This window comes from Eschscholzia californica, unplaced genomic scaffold (assembly GCF_041429995.1).
Source record: "Eschscholzia californica isolate CP2 unplaced genomic scaffold, dmEscCali1.0.p SCAF_5, whole genome shotgun sequence".
NCBI lineage: Eukaryota > Viridiplantae > Streptophyta > Magnoliopsida > Ranunculales > Papaveraceae > Eschscholzia > Eschscholzia californica.
The window spans coordinates 6,252,118-6,274,739 of record NW_028238472.1 but is presented as its reverse complement, the minus strand read 5'-3'; the positions used below and the strand labels follow the sequence as shown (position 1 = coordinate 6,274,739).

Here is a 22,622-nt window from a genome sequence, read left to right as displayed (position 1 = left end):
TGAATGACGGACCATCGCCAATAATACCGTCGTTGATTATTGGAATAGTAGGGTTATTCATATATGGTGAAAGCTTACTAGAGAAACTATCATTTATATTTGAATTACAAGAAGTTAGTGCCTCTTTTCTTTTATTATATCCTCTTTTGCTTATACTTGTTATTCACTTTCTAACTACATTCTTTCCTTCTTTATCATGTAGTGATATTCAATACCCTAGCTTTTCAAAATTTATGCATCCATCAAGTATTAGTACTAGTAGTATTTCATCATGTTATGATTCAGATGGGTTTGGTTTTGGATCCCTGTTTTTACTTATTCTCTTCTTGTTTTTGTACTGCTTCTTCTCATGATTTTGCTCTTTCATCACTTTTCGTTCGACACTTGTGAGAGAGTATAGTGGAAATATCGGTTTTACTTAAGACTGTAAGACTGTAAGTCTAATTTATTTGTAAAAGTTTGTAAGCTCAACAAGTTAAGTTGATTAGTTAACTATGACATTTTTTAGTTTAAGTACTTGAGACTTTAAGTTGCCGGAAATTAAATGCCTGAGAGCGCGTGTATCTGTTGTATATGACCCGTAGATAATATATTATCCATAAAAGTAGTTGAAAACTTATTGCAATTGGAAATAGCGTATCGACTATTGGGCTAATACCCTATCTTTGGGGATGCTCATATGGTGATACATGATGATCCCAATGAAAACTACTTTTGGTGACTTGGGTTTCAGTTCCAGTTTTGGAGATCAAGTTCCTCTTGGTGCAATGTTAAGGTCACAATTAGAAAAAACACATCAAACTATAGAACATAGACTACGAACCGAAATCAAGAAGATGATTTCTCAGAAGGAACATTTGGCACAAGTACAAGAGAAGGTAAAATTTCTATTAACCACAATCATAAGTTAATATGACATTAATAGAAGAGCTAAAAACATCAACAAACATCTAAATATACTTCATTTCTACAATTTAGAAGTACTGGCGTTATCTTACCGCGGTCTCTGGCAAGTCTTGAGAGAGATAGACACGTTTACATTGTCTTTCATCGCTGAGATGCTTCCAAACTTGACAGTCAATATAGATAGCATCAAATGGTTCTTCACTTTGATCTGCACCATCGTCGAACATTTAGGAGGAAGTTCGAAACCTTCTTTCAAGTAGATAGAGAAGTAGTGGCTCGATTATTAGCATCATTATTGGCCTCATTATTAGTCGAAAGATATTCGACAATATCAGAAAGCTCAGAGCTAGTAGAAAACTTCAACCATCCTTTTCTCTCACTATACTTCAGCAAAGGCGGCATAACGAACCCAACAGCCAAAGCGGCGAAGCTAATAAGCATAACCTTAAGAGAAGCAAGAGCTAGAACCACAAAAATTAATATAGTTGGTGGAATACACATCAATATAGATCCTACGGTTCCGACGGGTATTCTAAAAGGCCTTGTAGCTGCTGGGTATTTCATCCTTAGTTTAATGAAAGCTATGAACTCCAAGATCATCCCAACACAGTAAAGAAAGTTTTCTGCAGCGACGATTTCTTGAAAGCTCAACCATGAAAGCAAGAGTACACCAGAAGCAGAGAACAAAATTCCGATCAGAGGAGTTCCATAACGAGATCTTTTAGCAAAGAACTCAGGAAGCATCCCACGTTCAGCCATTCCAAGAAGTTGAAAAGAATCGCTACTCATCTCAGTTACAAACATACCCATATTCGATACTGCAGCTGCTCCTTGCATCCACGACCTTAACCAAACCCCGCCGATTAGTTTAGCAATATCTGAAAAATAACCATCACTCCACGAATCACGATCAAGTGGAATAGCTCCTGTGCCGATTAGAAGTGGGAAGAAGTAACCAACAACAACCAAGATTAGAGCATAAAAGAGAGCCTTTGGGAGTGTCTTCTTCGGATTCTCTACCTCTCCGGCAAGAGTGCTAATCGAATCCCAATAGTTCAAATTCCAAAAAAGGGTGTTCAGATACAGAGCCCAATCCACATTGTGTAGGTTTACGACAAGCCATCTTGAAGGATCCAACTTAGGAATTGATATGAAGCCCATAACCACAAAAGGTAGGAGAGAAAATATTCCTAATAAAACGGCAAACCATCCTACTATAGTTAAACCTCTAAAATTCATATAAGTAAGAGCTACTGTCAAAACTAAAATAGCTGCAACTCTCGGTAACCCGCCACCTAAAGCTGGTATTGCAGATTTCAGATAATCGAGAAATAATACAGGATATAAAGCATTATCAATAACCCCACTTAACCATTTCACCCAACCTTGATTAAAACCCCAATACGGGCCTAAAGCCGACGAAACCCAAGTAACATAACCTCCATTTTCGGGAAACATGGTACCCATTTCCGCAGTAATCAAGGCTTCAGGGACACTCCATATAAATGGGAAGACAAGAAACCCTAGAAGTGCAAGAAGAGGACCGGCCGCCTTAACACTATCTTCGACACCGAATGGCCCCCCGGATACCTCGTAAAATATGAGAAAAATAAGAGGTACCATTGATACTTTAGTAAACTTATCCATGGTTGGAGAACCTCTTTCATCAACTACAACATATGGTACATCATTATAGTTCCCCATCTCAATTGAAGCTTCTTTGGTTCCTTCTTTCCTCAATTTCTACACCAAAACAAGTTTTTCCACCAAACAAAGTGTTATCACGAAGGACAAGCAACCAAGAAAAGCAGTAAATAATCACAAAGAAGACAAGCGATTTACGTAGTTCGGTTTATTAGACCCACTCCCCAGCCAAGCCAACAATGGCACCAAAATTTCACTAAAAGCACATAAATTTACACTAAAATTTGATACTAAAGATGATAAAGGAAACAAACCAATTCAAAGCAAAAAAGTACAAAAACAAGGAAATTCTCAAAAGACCCACTAATAACAAAAGTTCAAGTTCACTAATCATAAATTCAATCCCATCAATTTCTTCATGAAAGATCAAACTACAGACATAATCACAAAATGGGTTACTTAAGATAAGATAAAATTATAAGCTCAACCCACTAAAATTAACCTTGACTAAATTTCAATTTGGTACCTAAATAAATATTTCCATGCAAGATCTATCTCTTGAAACAGAAATGAAATTACATCATTCACAGAACAATAAATAGATAGATACCCTAATTAGAATAAAACAATACAAGGGTTTAAAGGGACTAACGATTTAATGTCGAAGCTCATTCATCAGAGACTAGGATTTATGTTGTGTGCAATCTTTCTCAGGACTGAGTGTTCTTCATCAATTTTAGTTTTTAGAGAGAGAGAGAGAAAGATGTGAGATTCAAGATTCAGGGGACAAGTAGTCTATAAGAAATTGGTAGTTGAAAAATCGGACGGCTGTTAATTGCCAACCGAAGAAATTTCCAAAAACGTGGTTCCTTAATAAGTGTGCCGGGTATAGTGGCTGAGTCAGCAATCCGATTCAGTCCGAGTCACTGCTCGATTCAATCAAGCTGCTGACGTGGCAGAGTGTGAGGTCGACAAATATCGAAACAAATAATATCACCATTAGCAAAGTTGGTTTCTACAGTAACATTGTCAACACATTGTCTCTCGTGTAATGTGGTTTTAGAGAGTGTGTTGTAAGCAATTCCACATGCGTGGGAGACGTGGGAGGGAAATGATAGAGTGCCTAGATAGAATCCCCATTGAAATGTCCAAATTTCTTCGTTTAGAAATAAAAGCGGTCCTCACCGTAATCAAAATTTGAAAAAACCTTGTCTTTTAGTGAATCCACATCAGCTGAGCATTTTAGTGGGCACCGAACTGGGCAGTTTAGCATCTCCCGACGTGGGATGCCCCCCCTTATAAAGATGTAAACACATCGTTTCCAATGACAATTTAAAATCTTGAGATTATGACGTGTCAAAGCAGGATTTATTTGTAGCAACTATAAATGCTGGTCCGTATGGCGGGATTGGATGAAACAAATAAGGGTGGCAAGAGTAGGATCGAATATAAATTACACAACTACATCTTGCTTGGCCTTTAATGTGTCCAAATTTGCTTGTTTGGCTTTCAAATAAACCAGTAAAATAGGGTCACTTTTATTTCATTTTTGAGTAATGTTAAAAAAAACTAGTCAAAGCATATTCTGGACGTACACAAAATCAACAATCTCAATTTTCAAGTAAACTCTCTCTCTCTCTCTTGATGGATTTACTCTCAGTGGATGAGTGATTCCGATTTAGATCTACTTTTGTAGCATCTGCTATCATTTTTCTTTGTTTTATAAAAGTTTGCTTTTTAAGAATGATGTTATGTCCTTTCTAAAATTTGTGGTCTATCTTTTTTACTTTCCACCCTCCCCCCAGTTTTATCTTATTTTCTCTTCTAGTCACTTTCATCTTTCTCTCCTCCATTAATGGAGATTCTCGAGAATTAATGCAACACCAAACGTGGGGAAAATGTGGCCCAAATGAATGTAGCCAACATACTGATTATCTCAGTACAAACAACAATGACATGCCATTGTAAAATGTGCTCGCTAGACATACATATGGCACTCTCAATAGTATTATCGGTGTACATAACCTAAATCTTATGTGGATACCATATAGAGAACTTTATTTAAAATGAAGCAAAACATCAAAGATGAAATGTGTAATCTATTTTTGCCTCCAGACTATTAATATGAAGTCGCAATTTGGGCATTTCAAAATGATCTAGGCTTCTAAAAATTTGAAAGGAAAAACCTTACATGCCCTTACCCCTCTTCTTCTCTTCACATCGCTCATCAACGAAAAGTCTCTAGCAGACTACTATTGTGGTGACCCTTCATTAAGAATATAGTCTTTTTCCTTCTCTATCCCACTACCACCACCACCTTCAATCATCACCACGTCTCCTGTTTCTTTCCTCTCTTTTCTTTGCTCAAACCCCCAACCGCAAAAATTGAGAGAGGAAGAAAGAGACTGAGAAATCATATTGGTGGTTGAAGGATAAAAAATTTATTTTTGTGAAGGGTCGTAAACGATAGCAGTCTATCACCAGTCTTTCGCTGATGACCGACATAAAGAGAACAAAAAAGGGGTTTGACATGTCAAAAAAACAAATGTTATCAACATTATTGTTTTGAGAGCCAACACCTCCACCCCAAAGTGACACCTAACATGCTTGTTTTTTTAGTAGAACACATCATCGACCTATATGAAAGAATTGCAACTAAATAAAAGCCTATATGAAAGAAATGAGTCAATGACCACAAGGTTTATTAACAATTCTAGTAAGTTACAAAATTAGAAAAATCATTAAAAATAGGCCACTTTTTTGTTGCAAGAATAGGCCACTTATATACCTTTGTATTAAAAGCTGGTCCTTTTATTTATTGAGACACAACTTCAAAATTTATGTACAAATTTTTTCTAATTTTAACCTAAGAAATACTAGAACAATTGTCCATCCCTAAAATTTGGCCTGAAATTCAATCGGAAATTGATAAAGAAAACCAATTTCTCCTCATTTTCTTTTTTCTCTTTTGATTAAGTAAATAAAATAATTCTCTAGCCCAATTTCAGACTAACTTTTTAACAGAGAACTAAATTTTTATCTTCATTAGAAAAAAAAAAAACAGATTAATTTTTCCCATATACCAATTCCCTAGTTCTTTGTCCAATCTATTAAAAAGAGCTTATTTCATCAATAAAAAAATCTATTAAAAAGAGCCTAACAACCATCAAATCAATCAATGAGCAAATAAAACAGAGGACCCACTAGAGTAAGGAGTCTAGAGAGAGAAAATTGAGCAAATAAAACAGAGAAGTTTAGAGAGAGAAAGGACTTACAGTGAAACAGAGTATGTTGAAAATAGAATCAAATTGAGATTTTACTTAAGAGAAAAAAAAAAAAAAAAATGTTGGAAGCTTACTTGATCGGATGATGATGGTGATGATGATGATGATGTGTTGGAATAAGGAGGTGGAGATTTTGATTTCTCCACAATCTTCTTCCCCAACTCAACACGTTTATCCAATACTACTACCTCTTCTCTTCTTGTCATCTCTCTCTCTCTAATATTTTTGAGTCTATTATAGGTTTCCGGATATTTCTATGAAGATGTTATATATTTATATATATTTGGGAGGAGTTCTCGGTCATGGTAATTATCCCAAAAATCAGTAAGACTTGAATTATAAGAATTACTCCCTATTTTGACTAATAATACTAAACCCTATTGATTAATAATCGGAAGTCCTAATAAAGCTCTTAATTCTTTTCTTACCTATTTTGTTTTGTTTTGTTTTTTTTCTTTTTTCTTCTCTGTGTTTTTATGGATAGGTGAATAATACATGTGTAGTTTACCTAGTATAAGTTTCTCAAAACAAAAAATTTATTTGAAATATAAACCAACAATGCTACTTGACCCGACAATACATGGCCTAAATGGTCGGTGGAGGTAATGTTTTCACATGACATCAGTCAGATCGGCTATCCGAAGTTTTGTTTGACGAGGGAGAAGCACTTGGTTGCCTATCCTCTTGGTCAGGGGTTCGAGGCACTTTGGTTTCAGGCTCCCTTAAAAACCTGTTAACTTCTACAAAAAAAAGAAAAGTTTTGTTTGACGAGGGAGGTATAGAAAAATACTACGAAAAAGTACAAAATACAAAATTCTAATACCGTTGACCAAATTCCAACGTTTGATATGATTCGTCGAGGTTTAATTTCTTGGAAGTTTAATTTTGCGATATCTCGTTAAAAGTCCTTGATTGTTTTAAATTGCTCTACTATTCTACCCAATTTGACATTGTTCCGCTACTTATGTATTTGAATCGTCTATTAATGATCAACGATCCAAATCAGAACAACTAAAGAGACGATATAGCAAAATCATTATAAATCTTGGGGGAGAAATTTCATAATAATTGAGAGAAATTACGACGAAATATTAATAACGAATTCTTTTTTAAGCTTAATCCCCACAACTTATGAGCCGATGATCTAATGTCTCGCCATGTCAGATGTCGAGATTTGTTCGGGATTAGGTTAGAGATAAATAAAGTTCGCGATAAACCATAAGTAGATAACAACAAACCAAATATCAAGTAATTTTTTTTGGAAATTCGACTACGATCTACTTAGTCGTTACAATGCATTGATAGATCATGAAGATGTGATAAGCTCGATAATCGCCTAACTTAAACCATGAATGAAAGAGGCCTAAAGCCCAACAACAAGAAGAAGCCTAAAGCCCGACAAATTCATCACTTTATTTACTTTATTTATAACCTAAGTTACATGGGATAAATGTTACTGGCCAACTGCTTCCACCGAGACTCGATCCCACTACCTCATGGACTTAAGAGGGGCATCCAAACACTGCACAAAAAGCTGGTAGACCAAATATCAAGTAATTGAGACAACTTATACACTGCGTTTTGGGTTTGATCTAGACACGGGACATCTTTTGGACTTGAGTATGTATTTTTGGGTACTTATAGTGTTGGAATGTTGAGTTTGTGAGTTGTATGCAGGGTGGGGGGGGGGGGGTGGCAATCGATCCGGACGACCGGGAAACAGACACTAACTCAACCGGTCCGGGCGACACGAGCACAAGCCCTAAGTGTCCACTCGGACATCCGGATAAAACGGATGAGCATTTCAGAGTTTTCTCAAACAAAGTGCCCGTCCGTGACTGTTTAAAGAGGCGGGCAAACCGGTTATCGATCGATCGGGCACCGGTCACTGATCAACAAATGAAGAAATTTATCCATAAACACATAAAATCATACAAAACAGATTGAATCCAAAACAAATACAAAACAAATGGGTAAACAAATCAAATTGAAATCAGAACAAATTTGAGTTTTGATTGGAAGAACAATTTTGAAACTATAAATATCGAAAACTTAACCAAATCAGAAGCAAATCGTTACAGAAAAGATCAATTGCATAAACAAGACGAACCAAAACCTTGTTCATCAATTCGTAAACAAATTTGGACAAATCAAAGCAAGTTGAACAAATAATGATAAACTAATCATTTGAAGATTTGCAACAAAAAATCAAAGAGATAAAGTTATAAGTTACAATCAGAGAGAGAAAGTTGAAAATCAAAAGTCAAACTCGAAACTCAAAAGTCAAAACTCGAAAGTCGAAACAAAGAGAAGGAATAGTGGATTCTAGGGTTACTTATTCAAGCAACTAAGCAAGGCAAAAAGAAGTAGGGTCTCACACCGACAAACTTAGAGAAGATAGTTGGTTCGACATTCGCTTCTTCGATGAATCGTGGATTCTAGGGTTTCAGAGGAGAGACGGGAGAGACACTAGTGTAGTACTGAAGTAGAGAGGCAAAGAAAAGTGATTTATAGGGTTATATATTTTTACCCTTCAAATCTAAAGGACGTAGCTAACCCTATAGATCTAAAGGCTTAAAATCCATCAAACAAGCGAGTGGGTAGGATAAACGGATGGGTATGAACGGTTCGGTCGGGCATAGTATATAAGCGGGCAGACTATATAAGCGAGGTAGGATAAACGGATGGGTATGAACGGGTAAGGACCTATGCCCGCTTTCTTCTGCTTAAGCTCTTTCAGTCGGGCGGGTAGTGACATGATCAGGCATCGGGCCGTCACGGACCCTTCGGACTCGGACTGTCGTGGGCAGGTTTCAAGTTTTCGGGCCAAAATCCCACCTCTAGTGGGGGCCAATAAACCCATGGCCCACAGAATTGCTTCTCCCTCTCAAATCAACCGTGAAAAGGTGTGTAGGTTAGGGGCCCATTGCACCCCTTGGCTTAAACTAATGGCTCTGAAGTCAGTAATTTCGCCTCTCGCCGATCATGCATTGTCGAGCCAAATAGCCATTTCCATGATTAAATAAACACATAAACTACTAAAAGTACATAAGGAAATTTTAAAGGGCCCTCCCATTTTTGTTAAAATGCCACTCCTTGTAAATTCGCCCACCGAATTCACAAGAGACTTTTCGGTGCGAGCTCACCAAATTCACAAAAGCCTATGTGGTGCGAACCCACCGAAATTCACTCCATTAGCCTATTTTTATGAATTCGGTGGACTCGTACCGAATTGTGAATTCAGTTGGCTCGCACCGAATTTACAAGAGGGGGCCTTTTGACAAAAACGAAGGGCCCCTTTAAAACTTCCCAAGTATATATTCCTAATCAATCTTACGTATAACTATAAATAGTTTGAACGGCCACATCATATATGAAATCTGCTTCAAAGTCTGAACGACCTCAATTCGAATTTCGAAATAATTGTTATTGTTTAACTATATATATAATTTGAATGGTGGATTGGTTTTGTTTCTTTATCTATTTAAGTTAACCAATTCAAATTGCAGCCTTCCAACAAATTTTCTTTTTCTCAAATTGCAGCAAGTTTAGACAATGTACAAGTCAAACACCATTTCATCAAAAAAAAAAAAAAAAAAAAAAAAAAAAGTCAAACACCATAAAGTGTGCCACTACTATAGCTTCTTCTATTTGCACAATTGCACAATTGCACTAATGCAATTTCATAGAATTCTAATAATATAGTCTTAGTTTGTTGTGGGTTGATATATGGGATATAGTATTATAAGTATCATAAAAATATGTAACTCAGAATAAGCCTTTCATTTGAAAGTTAAAATAAGCGGTATTACTACTGGCATAAACTCTGACGAAATTAAATGGCCATAAGCCTAGAAAAATTATTTTATTTATACTAAAGTTCAATATTTTAGATTTGTACTTTCATGAAATCGAACTTGAGACATCCGCGTTGTAAAGTAGATGCACTTACAAATTGGACTACCAATTGTTGGCGTGTCTATGTAGCATTGGTGTGTATCAATGTGAAATTGTAAATGGAAAAAACAAAAACAGTTTGTTAACATCTTACATCAGCTACCTACTTGGAAAGGGAAGATAGGTAGAGGTAGAGGTAGAGGGAGGGAGGGGTAGAGGGAGGGAGAGAGAGAGAGAGTCCATAGAATTTGTTAAATGTCACAGTCGAGACAAAGGGAGGATGGATGATACATGTTTAAACGGTTAGAAGAATGAAATAAATCACCCACTTCACATGACTTTCAATGCCTATGTTATATGATATTCATGTAACGTACGGGGAAGAAAAAAAAAAGTAAAACTAGCAAAATTTCTATGCCAACTTTTTTTTAATTCAAAAGATTTACAATTTATTTATGTTTTAGTTAATGTAAGTTTCACACGAGTTCACACAGATTTCTACATAATAATTTGTACAACTTCAAACATATTATGTAGGATTTTATAAATAATTTAATATTGTAAGAGAGTCCAAGCGAGAAAGAGTATCTGCGTGTCCTTTTTAACCAAGACTAACATAAAATTTTGTCTTCAACCAAATTTTTGCTAAGCAAAGAATGTTTTTGAGACATTCAAACTGTGGTACGTAATTTTAACACAAATGTAATATACAAGTGGTTAAAAAAAGAATGTTTTCGAGCTCAAGTGAGAGAGAATATCGACGTGTTTTTTTATTTTTATTTTTAAATCATGACTAACATAAAATTTTGACTTGAACCCAATTTTAGCTAAGCAAAGAATGTTTTTGAGACATTCAAACGTTGGTACGTAGTTGGTACGTAATTTTAACACAAGCGTAATATTTCAAGTGGTTAAAAAACACCTCAAATTTCAAGTGCCGCATTTTGGTGGTATGTAGAATAGATGACAACACTGGATGTCAATTCCGTATATCTAACCTTGTGATTACTCTTAGCATGTAAAGTGTTCAATCTTTATTAGAGATAGACTTTATTTTAACTTGAACAATATATAACCTACATTGTGTATAACATCATTTTTTTTTTTAATCTAGCTAGGTTTTGTTTCAATGGTGTGTAACCCACCCATGCAAACTCATTTCAAGACCCTTTTAGTTTGAAAAGCATTAAATTTTCATCTACCTAGATTAAGGATAGTGACATCCGAGTAGGTTGTTTGTTTACTTTGGTGTGCAAAAAAGTCTTATAGGTCACTTTAATCACATCATGATTTCTAAATAAACAAAAGGTAAGAGGGAATACAAAAAAAAAAACATTCACCAGACTTTAGCTATAATATCAGTGGTTTTGGGGGAGTAGTAAATCTACATCTACTCTTTTGTCCACATTCTGATTTGGGGGTTTTAAATCATTCTATCGTAAACTTGTATACATTATGCCAGGAGCGGCCCAAGTAGTTGGGGGGCCTAAAGCGAAAAAAAAATTTGGGACCCTTTTTACATTAGCTATAAAAAATTATTTTTTCGCTGTAACAGATAAATTAGTATGAAAAACATAACTAAACATCACAAACATGAACTTTATACTATATAAGAAGACAAATTGTACATATAGAGTTGAGCTAAATATGTTTCGAAAACATTCTTCTTGCCTATTGAGATGCAAAATTACAAAATACTATATAAGAAGACAAATTGTACATATAGAGTTGAGCTAAATATGTTTCGAAACCATTCTTCTTGCCTATTGAGATGCAAAATTACTAATTATGCGTTCCTAGTCGAGTTCTTGCCTTTTGAGGTGCAAAATTACTAATTATGAGTTCCTAGTAGTTCAACAAAAAAAAAAAGATTATGAGTTCCTAGTACTATACGAGAATTAGGGCCTACAAAAGAAAAATTAAATCAAATACCTATAATCTAATTGTACAATTCTATAAATTATCAATGTAACCTTTAATGTAACAAAAAAGGTGTGTAGTTAAAAATTGAATAGAACACATACAAACTAACTATTAAATTATGACTATGAATACTTATTCGTTGTATTGGAGGAAATAAGATTTACAAAATAAATTTAAATATATATCTTATAAGGAGTAGAGAAGATCTCGAGATGAGTCAATCATAAAATATAATTTTTTTCGTTGAGACCTAATTTTAACACTAAGAAAATCAATCTCTTTGAGTATAGGATTGAAATGAGATACATTAAATATAATAAACTAAAATAATAATAATAATGAAATTTACCATCATAAAATAAGAGAGAAAAACAAAAAAAACCATTAGTTGCTTTCAGAGTTTAGAGAGATATTGCAACAAAAAACATTGGAGTGGTAATTGGTAGAAGTTTGGTTTTGAGGGTTTTTGCACCATCCACCGGAGAGAATGAGGACAACAGAAGTTTATAGAGAAAAGTAAATATTTACTGTCTTGAAGAAAACAAAAAGTAAATATTTACTATTAATTTACTAAATTAGAAAAAGAGAAGGAATAAAAGTAAATTAGGAGTTGAAAGTTTTTAGGTCTGCACATCAAAAAGTAAATATTTACTATTTAATTATTTTTGTGGGCCCCAAACATTAATTGATTCTCCCTTCCAAATAAGTAAGGCGTTTGGGAACGGGTCGGTGGGTATATAGACCAAAATAATGTTCAAAAAAGGTTTATGATCCAATCTTCTCAAAATATGGATATTTAGTCTTTTTACATTATGGACATAAAAACCCTCACATTCTAAACACATTACCGTCAATGTCCCACGCTCAAATTTGACGTGGAGATTTATTAGCAAAAATTGTGGAGATTTATTAGCAAAAAATATGGAAATTTATTAGAAAAAAAATGGATAGAAACAAATCATAATTTCTCTCTCCTCTAAACAGATTTGGAAAATAAATTTTCTCTTTCCTATTATCTGAATCAATCAGAAACAAAAATCCTAACCAAAACGAAACGTCATCACCACGGATATTTCCAAATCAATTTTCTCTCTCTTCTTTACAGATTTAGAAACCAAATCAATTTTCTCTTTCCTATTATCCGAATCAATCAGAAACAAAAATCCTAACCAAAACTACTGTAAAGTATGTATAATTTCTTCACAAGTTTTTTTTGCATGGTTATTTTTCATCATAAAGAAGATTGTTTCAACGTTATGGTGAGATTTTGGGTTGATTTTTATGATTTTTTCTGTTGTGACATAGTTGTTCAAAGCTTCGTCATAAATCAATTTTTAGAGATCTGTTTGATAAATTATGTCAATTTCTGTCTGGTATAACTTAAATTACCGTAAAGTATGTATAATTTATTCACAAGTATCCGTGATTTACCACAGGATTTGGTAATTTTTGATAAATAACCAATGATAACAGCAAAAATTTAAAAGTTTTTAATTGATCAAACCTTGTAATTTCTGACCTAAACTGTAAATACGATATTATGTATAATTTACAATAAATTATGCAAACTTTATGAAAAATAATGAGACATTTATCACAAATAATGAAATCATGTTTCCTTTCCATGTCTTTCAATATGAACATGGAATCGCATTTCAATGGTGCCCATCCATGCACTATCCATTTGCAATCTTCAACAGGACACACAGCAGTAACACGCTTAGAATCATTCTTTATGAATTTGAAATCATGCCCGGTGTTGATGCTATATTGCCTAAGAGCATATCGAAAAGCTTTTGCACCCCTAGGAAATAACTGTCCTAGTTCCGTAAATATGTTATCCCAACCATCTGATTTCAGTTTGATTTTCTTATTTTGATTTGATGATTCTGCCTGGAACTCCATCTGTGATAACAAAGTGAGATAGATTAATTCAAATAAATTATATATACAAGTATATTATTTGCAGTAAATTATATGAACATTTGAATAAATTACATGTACTTTACAAAAAAGTACACAGGATTTACATATGTAAATCAAAGATGTTATAATAATGAAACGAGAACTGTTTTAATATTAAATCATACATAATGTTCCATAAATTACGTATGATTTACACAAAATAATATAATGTTAATGTTATTCGTGAAAAATTTGCAAAACCAGAACATATATCATGTTCTCAATTTGATATACATCGCAGGGAAAAGTTTATATAATTTACGTTACATTATGGTAATTTATTCTAAAGTATATATAATGTTAATTCTGTTACGAGTAACCGTGTGACAGAATCACGTTTCATCAATCTGTACGGAAAAAAATCAGATCTGGAGAAAATTTGAATATCATACTTTGCATAAACTCCAAATCTATTGATAACTGATATGACGATTGATTGAAAACAATAAGTAAACTCGATTTGTAAGATTTAGAAATGAAGTATTAATCTCATGAAGATCGTGATCATTAATACAAACTTTAGAGAGAGAAAGACAATAATAACTTTCTTGATCTGAAACAAATCATCAAATAAGAAAATTGTTTACCTGATTAACAATTAAGATGATGATTTTGAATAGCTCTAATGATAATGAAACAAGTTAATGGAAGATTTTCAATCGAAACATAATCAGAAAACATAAAAAAAGGTTTGAGTTTTACCTAAACTTAGAAACTCAGTTTTCTGTTTTAATGGAGGATAGTTTCAGAAGATGAAGATGTAGAGAGAGAGAAAGATAGGACGAGAAGGTTTCGGTTACAAAGTTTTTTGTTTTAATGGAGGATAGTTTCAGAAGATGAAGATGTAGAGAGAGAGAGAAAGATAGGAAGAGAAGGTTTCGGTTACAAATTTAAGGAAGATAAAGATTTCTTCCTTTAGAGTCGGTAATTGGAGAGAGAAACAGGGAGATAAAATAGGAAAACGAATATTGGTTGATTTGAGCTTAAATTAGATCTTATATATATGGAAGGTTAGTTTAGGTATTATAAATTATTTGGTATTCTCGGGATTTGTGTTTTCTCTCTAGATGACACCAAATGGACTAGATATCCATTTGTATTATTTTTTTGGTTTTGAAACCCTTTATAGGATTAGAGAGGACTAAAAGTCCTATTAGGGTCCGTTTTTTGGATTATAAGCCCAAAAATTCTTTGGGAACCGTTTCAAAGGTTTAGGCATTTGGCCGGGCTTTTCAATATTTTGTTTTCTATTTCTTGGGGTTGCCTTAATCCACTTGTATTTTGGGGCCTTCTAAAAGTGAGGCCCAAAGCAGCCGCTTTGGCTGCTTTGGGCCTGGGCCGCCCCTGCATTATGCCGGTACGATTATCTTGATAAGCCACTAAAACTATCATTGTCGGCGAAACGAATAGAATTAAATAATGAATCTGAAATCTAGATTAGATTTGTCATTTGTGTATATTTTATTTTATTTATTACGAATATTTGGTTATATCTCCATTCCATTAGAGTTTAATACAAACATTTGCGTGAAATGTACTGTTTTCAGCTATATGTGAAATATTAAACCCAATAGGATTTCGAAGATATCAGTTTTAATTTTTCTCTTAGGGAACACAGGCTCACAAGTCACAACCTTGCCATTTATTATATTCCGATTGATGTTATTAACAAATGGGTAGTAGGAGATATTGTTCCCACATATTCTTCAATCTACATTTATCTACCGCTTGCCATGAATAAGACCAAGGCCGACTCTGATAAAAAAAAACTTCAGCTGTACCATAAATAAAAGTTCTACTATAATTGCCTTCCAACCAACTTCAACTCTCTTGTTTAGCTTCTTAGGTTGGATAGCAATTCCTTTTAAAGGCTTGGAGTGCTTAAATTTCTTCTTGAGTGTGAAAAAAGTGGTTCAAAGGAAAACTTCATATGCACACACCCATTTTTTTATACGCTCACATATCACGGGGTTTTCCCACGTCAAAGGGAGATTTGTGAAAAATTGATGTTCTTCAATTACGGTCATCTCTTGGGACTCGTCGGAGGCCTAGAACCGTTTCATTTTCATCCAACTGCGAAGAGTGGAAGGTTCTCACTGTTATGCGAAACTATTTTCACTTGAATTTTAAGTCATTACATTTGTAACATGATATTGATACACCATGAATATATAACACGTAGATATGTCATGAATTGAATAAGCTTTATAACCTCAGTCATCAAAGATATCTTAAGCATAAACAGTTTCGTTATCTTGCAACTGACAAGAGCAGAAGGTTTTCAGTTCTTTTGTTGTTTTCTCCACTCTTAGAATCAAGCACTCCAAGCCTTCGCCCATTTAACATAATCTAACTCTTTGCTCCGAACACCGAATTCGGCAGATAACTCAGTTCAACCGCCTAAATCTCTACGAACAACATTCACAGAATAAACTTCATCGAAGAAGTGTTTTTTTTTTTCCTCTAATTCCCCATGTGAGATAATCAGACAATGAACTTCTATACCACCTTAAGTCTCTAATAGGAGAGGAGGATCTGCTAATATAACCCAAAAAAAAGTACACACCCGGTGGGACTCGAACCCACAATCGCCTGATTAGAAGTCAGACGCCTTATCCATTAGGCCACGGGTGCTCACGTTTATAAGTGAGCAATCTTTCTCTTATAAACGTACGTGTTATCTTATCCTCCGATAATAATAAAACTTTCAGTAACAAGCCAACCTCTAGCGTTTGTAGTCCAACGGTCAGGATAATTGCCTTCAAAGCAATAGACCCAGGTTCGACTCCCGACAAACCCATATATTATTTTATCCTCCCGGATATTCTAGGGTGATATTTTTATCCTTTAAATCCATAATCTATTTTGATAAAAATAAAATGTAATCTATATTTACAATCAGTACTCTTTTTATTGTCTAATTTTGAATTGTCAGACTTAAAATCAACCTAAATCAACCATTTACGTTAGTCAAATATCTTGAAGAGTTTGTTCGAAGGAAAAATATTCAGTCTTTCTTTTCGTTGTGTTTCTCCACTCTAAGAATCAAGTAATCCAAGCTTTCACCCATTTAACATAATCTAACTCTCTGCTCCGAACAGGGAATTCAACAGATAACTCAGTTCAACCGTCTGAATCTCTTCACATGAGTTACAAGCTCGACGAACAACATTCACAAAATAAAATTCATCAATTGGAAGTTTTTTTTTCTCTAATTCCCACAATGATCATCAACAGAACCAAAAAAATACCACCTTAAGTCTCTAACAGTAGAGGGGTATTTGTTAAAAAACAAATAAAAAGTACACACCTGGTGGGACTCAAACACACAATCCCCTGATTAGAAGTACACACCTGGTGGGACTCAAACACACAATCCCCTTATTAGAAGTAAGACGCCTTATCCATTAGGCCACGGATGCTAACATTTACTGCAGAGCAATATGTCTTATATAATGTAGGTTACCTTATATTATATCTTTTTAACATAAGTGTGTTTTCTTTGCGACTAAATCTCTCATTTATCTGTGGAACAGAAAGTTTCCGTGGGCTAATGTTTTCTCGTTCACGGACATGGTCATATTCTGGGACTCTTTCATCGCTATGATATAATCGTTAGGGATAGGTCTGTTGGGGTCTCTTGAGCGTGTTTATCTTTGTTTTTTTCTGCCTTTGTTTTTTGTCTTGTGTCCTCTTGGGACTCTCTGTAATCTCTTTGCTCTATCTGATGTAGAACGCAGCGGAATTTAAGAATAAAATAAACTAATACGAAGAACGATAAAATAACGATTAAATAACTCTAAATAACTGTAAACTCGATTAAACTTGATTGGGTTTTCTCTTCAACATGGGAATAATGGACAAACTAGATATCCTTTTATAGGATTCTGGACTTTCCTAGATAGACTTGAATTAGACTTTCCTAGATAAATAAAATACTGCAACTTCCTAAATAACTAGACTCAAATCTGGACCTTTCCAATTATTGGAAATACTAAAATAACATAATTTCCTAAACCTAAATTCTCTAATAATCATACTAAAATTGGGACTTCCTAAAGCTACTCTCCATGGCCCATGGCCCGGTTTAGTCATGGAAAAAGCCTCCACGCCGGGTGCCCCTGCATCAGCATCCCCTTCTCCCAAGAGGTTCGTCCCGAACCGTTTGATGAAGAAAATAACGTAATGCACCAGCAAACGGTGAACTCTGTTATGGCGATCCGTAATTCCCACTTTGTTCGACATTTGCCGGAATTTCGAAGAAGACTAAGGACCAAAACACCAACTTCATACCGAATCCAACGTTGCAAAGATCCTCGGAAAATCGATCTTAGAGGATATAGGTCCAATAATTTTCTACATCTCCCGTCATCCTGTAGGTCTGTGAAAAATATCATAAGCACCACATTCCCCTCTATGGGAAAATTAACCTTGAGTGTCGTCTTCCAAACCATCACGACGAAATCACCAACCTTCTTCTTAACTTCAACTACTCTTAGTGAAGGTGTTAATTCAAATATCTCAGCTGCAATTGTTAATGGACCTTTCACACCTTCTCTTGATCCTTCTAAACTAACTCTGCAATCTTTTGTTCTAACACTATACTTCACAACTTTAGCAATCTCTTCCAATTTCGATATGATATTCGAAACTGGAGCACCTGATACAATTCTTGCTTCTTCCCCTGTTTCATCAAACAATCCAGATAAATCAAAACCAGGTGAAAATGAAATTATATCAAAAGCATTCAAACTAGCTGGTCTTGGTAACCCAAGATTTCTTTTTCTTGGCTCTTGTTCTGATTCTGATTCAGACATTGATTTCTCGGATAACGAATCAATATCTTCTTCTTCTTGTTCTTGCAAATTACATAGTTGATTATCTTCAATGTAAAATTTAACAAGTTTGAAACCTTTCTTGAACCATTTATTCTCCATAACTTCTGGAATTGTAATTCGAGTTGAAGGATTTGTATCAAGAAGACGACTAAGAAGACGAACAAGTTTAGGCGAAAACCAACGAGGACATCGAAATTCACCTCTATAAATCTTCTTATACATAGCCATTATATTTTGATCATGAAAAGGTAGATAACCAGCCATTAAAACAAACAAAACAACACCACAATACCAAATATCAACTTTAGCTGCATCATACCCTTTTCCAACAAAAACTTCAGGAGCAACATAAGCTGGAGTTCCACAAAAAGTATGAAATAACCCATCTTTCATTTGATCTGAAACAGTACTTAATCCAAAATCAGATACTTTTAAATCACCATTTTCATCTAATAAAAGGTTCTCTGGTTTTATGTCTCTATAAAAAACACCTCTAGTATGACAAAAAGAAACAGCAGAAATCAATTGTTGAAAATATTTTCTTGCTAAATCTTCTTTTAATCTACCCTTTGCTACTTTCTTGAATAATTCACCTCCTTTCTTGAAGACCCTAGAATTTGTGTCCACTTTGATACGGGTAGTGATGTTTTTGTTTTTCAACTTAGTGTTAAAATCAACCAAAAATAATTCACCTTTCGTAGTTTGTGATGAAGTAATTGCGTAAATACCTATAGCTTCAACTTCTTCGTACGCTTCTTTTTCTTCTTGTTCTTCTTCTTCGTCGACTTGAACATCGTTGTGAGCGTCTTCTTCAACTTCTTTGTGTTCTTCTCTTTCTTCTTCCTTATTGAAAGATAAAATAGACGATGAATATGGTTGAAGTATTATTGTTTTGATGTCGTTCACCACATGTTGAACCTTAACTAAACCGGGTATTAGCGATGGAACTGTTTCGAAAAAAGACGGTTGTGGTTGTTGTGGTGGTGAATAAGAAAGAGAAGATGATTGTGTTGGTGGTGGAGGTGAATACGGTTGTATAAGAGGTGGTGAATACGGTGCCGGTGTAAAATAAGAGTACGAAGGTTGCGGTGGTGGTGGTGATTGTGGTGAATAATAAGTGTATGAAGGTAGAGGTGGTGAAAACGGTAGTGAATAATAAGAGTACGGAGGTGGTGTAGAAGAAGAATATGGATGTGAAGCTGTATAAGACAATGGTGGGGGTGGTGAGGGTGATGATGAATACGGTTGTGGAGGGGTTTCTCGTTCGATTTCTCCCGGATTCTGATGATAATTGTAGGAGTCGTTATTCGCATATAAACATGATGAACATGAGCATTGATTCGGTATCTCTTGATGAGTATAATTTGATTGAATATAATCATCTTGACGAATATAATACGATTGATACTGATGTAACTGGTCTGGAAAAAAGTTTCCAGAATCATTAGCCAAAAACTTTGGTGGCTCTGAATACCACATGATGTAGAACGCAGCGGAATTTAAGAATAAAATAAACTAATACGAAGAACGATAAAATAACGATTAAATAACTCTAAATAACGACAAAATGTCTACCAAATGTCCATCAATGTCCACAAATATTCACAGATGTCTACAAAAGTCGAAAAATATATTTTTGATTAGCACAAATATAATATGCATTACACATTTTGTCAATGGACTCAAGATCTTAAAATGTCCCCAGGACATTTTGTCTATGGATCAAATGTCTTGAAATGTCTATAAAGACATTTTGTCTACAAACTCTCAATGTCTTGAAAATGTCTATGAACACATGTTGTCTATAATAACTCATCCGAAATGTCTTGAAATGTCTACGGGACATTTTGTCTATGAAAGTCTGTGAAAGTCCCGCTCCACTACCCCCCCCTAACTCTTTGCTCCGAACAGCGAATCCGGCAGATAACTCAGTTCAACCGCCTAAATCTCTTCACATGAGTTACAAGCTCGGCAAACAACATTCACAGAATAAAATTCACCAAAGAAGTGTTTTTTTTTCTCTAATTTCCCATTTTTTTTTTTTTTTTGGAAGTCGACTACGATCTACGTATGTCGTTACATTTGGCATTGATACATCAAAGATGTGATACGCTCAATAACTGCCCACTCAAACTGAACACAAGAACCGGGCCTATAGCCCAACATGACAATGGCCTAAAGCCCAACTACATTATTTACACCCTAATAATCCCAAATCAAATAACCAAAGATTCCACCTTCTCTGGGATTCGAACCTGAGACCTCCAGGGATTTCTGGAGTTTATGTCAACACCTTGGAACCACTTGGGCTACCAACTGTTAACCTCTAATTCCCCATTTGAGACAATGAACTTCCACAGAACCAAAAATATACCACCTTAAGTCTCTCACACGAGAGGAGGATCTGCTAATAAAACCCAAAAAAAAAAACACACCCGGTGGGACTCGAACCCACAATCGCCTGATTAGAAGTCAGACGCCTTATCCATTAGGCCACGGGTGCTCAAGTTTATAAGTGAGCAATCTTCTTTTATAAATCTGTTATCATATCCTCCGATAATAATAAAGCTTTCAGTAACAAGCCAACCAAGCGTTTGTAGTCCAACGGTCAGGATAATTGCCTTCCAAGCAATAGACCCGGGTTCGACTCCCGGCAAACGCATATGTTATTTTATCCTCCGGAATATTCTAGGGTGATTTTTTTTCCTTTAAGTCCATAAAGAATAAAAATTCGCGCAATTCAATTTTGTTTTAATGCCTTCGATTACATACATAATCTATTTTGATAAAAATAAAATGTAATATATATTTACAATCAGTACTCTTTTTATTGTCTGATTTTGAATTGTCAGACTTAAATAAACTTAAAATCAACCTAAATCAACCATTTACGCTAGTCAAATATCTTGAAGAGTTTGTTCGAAGGAAAAATATTCAGTCTTTGTTTTTGTTGTGTTTCTCCACTCTAAGAATCAAGTAATCCAAGCATTCGCGCATTTAACATAATCTAACTCTTTGCTCCGAACAGGGAGTTCGGCAGATAACTCAGTTCAACCGTCTGAATCTCTTTACATGAGTTACAAGCTCGACGAACAACATTCACAGAATAAACTTCATCAATTGGAAGTTTTTTTTTTCTCTAATTCCCACAATGATCATCAACAGAACCAAAAAAATACCACCTTAAGTCTCTAACAGTAGAGGGGTATTTGTTAAAAAACAAATAAAAAGTACACACCTGGTGGGACTCAAACACACAATCCCCTGATTAGAAGTACACACCTGGTGGGACTCAAACACACAATCCCCTTTTTCAACAAAAAAAAAAAACACACAATCCCCTTATTAGAAGTAAGACGCCTTATCCATTAGGCCATGGATGCGAACATTTACTGCGGAGCAATATGTCTTATATAATGTAGATTACCTTATATTATATCTTTTTAACATAAGTGTGTTTTCTTTGCGATTAAATCTCTCATTTATCTGTGGAGCAGAAAGTTTCCGTGGGCTAATGTTTTCTCGTTCACGGACATGATCATATCCTGGGACTCTTTCATCGCTATGATGTAATCGTTAGGGATATGTCTGTTGGGGTCTCTTGGGCGTGGTTATCTTCGTTTTTTTCCGCTTTTGTTTTTTGTGTTGTGTCCTCTTCGGGACTCTCTATAATCTCTTTGCTCTTTCAATTAAATCAACTTACTTGAGAAAAAAAACAAAAAGTGTGTCTTTAGTTATAAACTAACCAAGCGTTTGTAGTCCAACGGTTAGGATAATTGCCTTCCAAGCAATAGACCCGGGTTCGACTCCCGGCAGACGCATCTCACTTTTAACTTATACATTTTGTACGCACTCCCCTGTGATTTTTTAATCTTCCTGAACCCTTTCAGGCTGATTTTATTATATTCTATTTCCACAAAAAAAAAAACAAGAGAATTTTCATGAAATAAGCTATTTCACTCATCCAATGCATTATGCATATTTTATTTTCATGGTTTTAATTCTCTACGTAATCTATTTTCGTAAAAATAAAATATACTGTAATATTCATTTTACAATTCGTATTCTTCCGTTGGTTTGAATTATCTTACTTAAATAAAGCTAAAATTAATTAGTCGAACATCTTGAAGAGTTTATTTTAAGCGAAAATATTCAATCTTTCTTT

The 22,622-nt window shown here is 34.8% G+C and overlaps 2 protein-coding genes and 3 non-coding genes across 6 annotated transcripts; 1 reads left to right on the top strand and 4 right to left on the bottom strand.

Moving 5' to 3' along the window:
• Positions 1–867: 867 nt before the first annotated feature.
• LOC147536600 (putative polyamine transporter At1g31830) lies at positions 868–6,233 on the bottom strand. 2 transcript variants are annotated; one of them, XM_086639799.1, is made up of 2 exons: positions 5,909–6,233; positions 868–2,649 (listed from the first exon to the last, which is right to left on the bottom strand). In XM_086639799.1, exons 1-2 carry the CDS (start codon positions 6,038–6,040, stop codon positions 1,159–1,161), a joined length of 1,623 nt encoding a protein of 540 aa, XP_086495925.1. In that variant the 5' UTR covers positions 6,041–6,233; the 3' UTR covers positions 868–1,158. The 2 variants fall into 2 exon arrangements, with proteins under 2 accessions (XP_086495925.1, XP_086495926.1); XM_086639800.1 differs by lacking the exon at positions 5,909–6,233 and adding an exon at positions 3,203–3,394.
• Positions 6,234–16,180: 9,947 nt separating this feature from the next.
• Positions 16,181–16,253, bottom strand: TRNAR-UCU (transfer RNA arginine (anticodon UCU)). Its single transcript has one exon. It is a non-coding gene; the product is annotated as a tRNA-Arg (tRNA).
• Positions 16,254–17,906: 1,653 nt separating this feature from the next.
• On the bottom strand, positions 17,907–22,279 carry LOC147536596 (CBL-interacting serine/threonine-protein kinase 12-like). The gene is made up of 4 exons (XM_086642683.1): positions 22,204–22,279; positions 18,532–19,242; positions 18,071–18,477; positions 17,907–17,975 (listed from the first exon to the last, which is right to left on the bottom strand). The coding sequence occupies exons 1-4, from the start codon at positions 22,277–22,279 to the stop codon at positions 17,907–17,909; spliced, it is 1,263 nt and encodes a 420-aa protein (XP_086498809.1).
• TRNAR-UCU (transfer RNA arginine (anticodon UCU)) lies at positions 20,888–20,960 on the bottom strand. The gene has a single exon. It is a non-coding gene; the product is annotated as a tRNA-Arg (tRNA).
• On the top strand, positions 21,048–21,119 carry TRNAG-UCC (transfer RNA glycine (anticodon UCC)). The gene has a single exon. It is a non-coding gene; the product is annotated as a tRNA-Gly (tRNA).
• Positions 22,280–22,622: the final 343 nt, after the last annotated feature.

Excerpts from the sequence above, each read along its gene's own strand:
- LOC147536600 (XM_086639799.1), bottom strand. The coding sequence starts at position 6,040 with ATGACAAGAAGAGAAGAGGTAGTAGTATTGGATAAACGTGTTGAGTTG. Across the intron at positions 2,650-5,908 it reads CACCATCATCATCCGATCAA|AAATTGAGGAAAGAAGGAAC; the intron begins GTAAGCTTCCAA and ends GTTTTGGTGTAG.
- LOC147536596 (XM_086642683.1), bottom strand. The coding sequence starts at position 22,279 with ATGCGTCTGCCGGGAGTCGAACCCGGGTCTATTGCTTGGAAGGCAATT. Across the intron at positions 19,243-22,203 it reads CGTTGGACTACAAACGCTTG|TCGACGAAGAAGAAGAACAA; the intron begins GTTAGTTTATAA and ends ACGATGTTCAAG. Across the intron at positions 18,478-18,531 it reads GAATAAATGGTTCAAGAAAG|AACAAGAAGAAGAAGATATT; the intron begins GTTTCAAACTTG and ends GTAATTTGCAAG.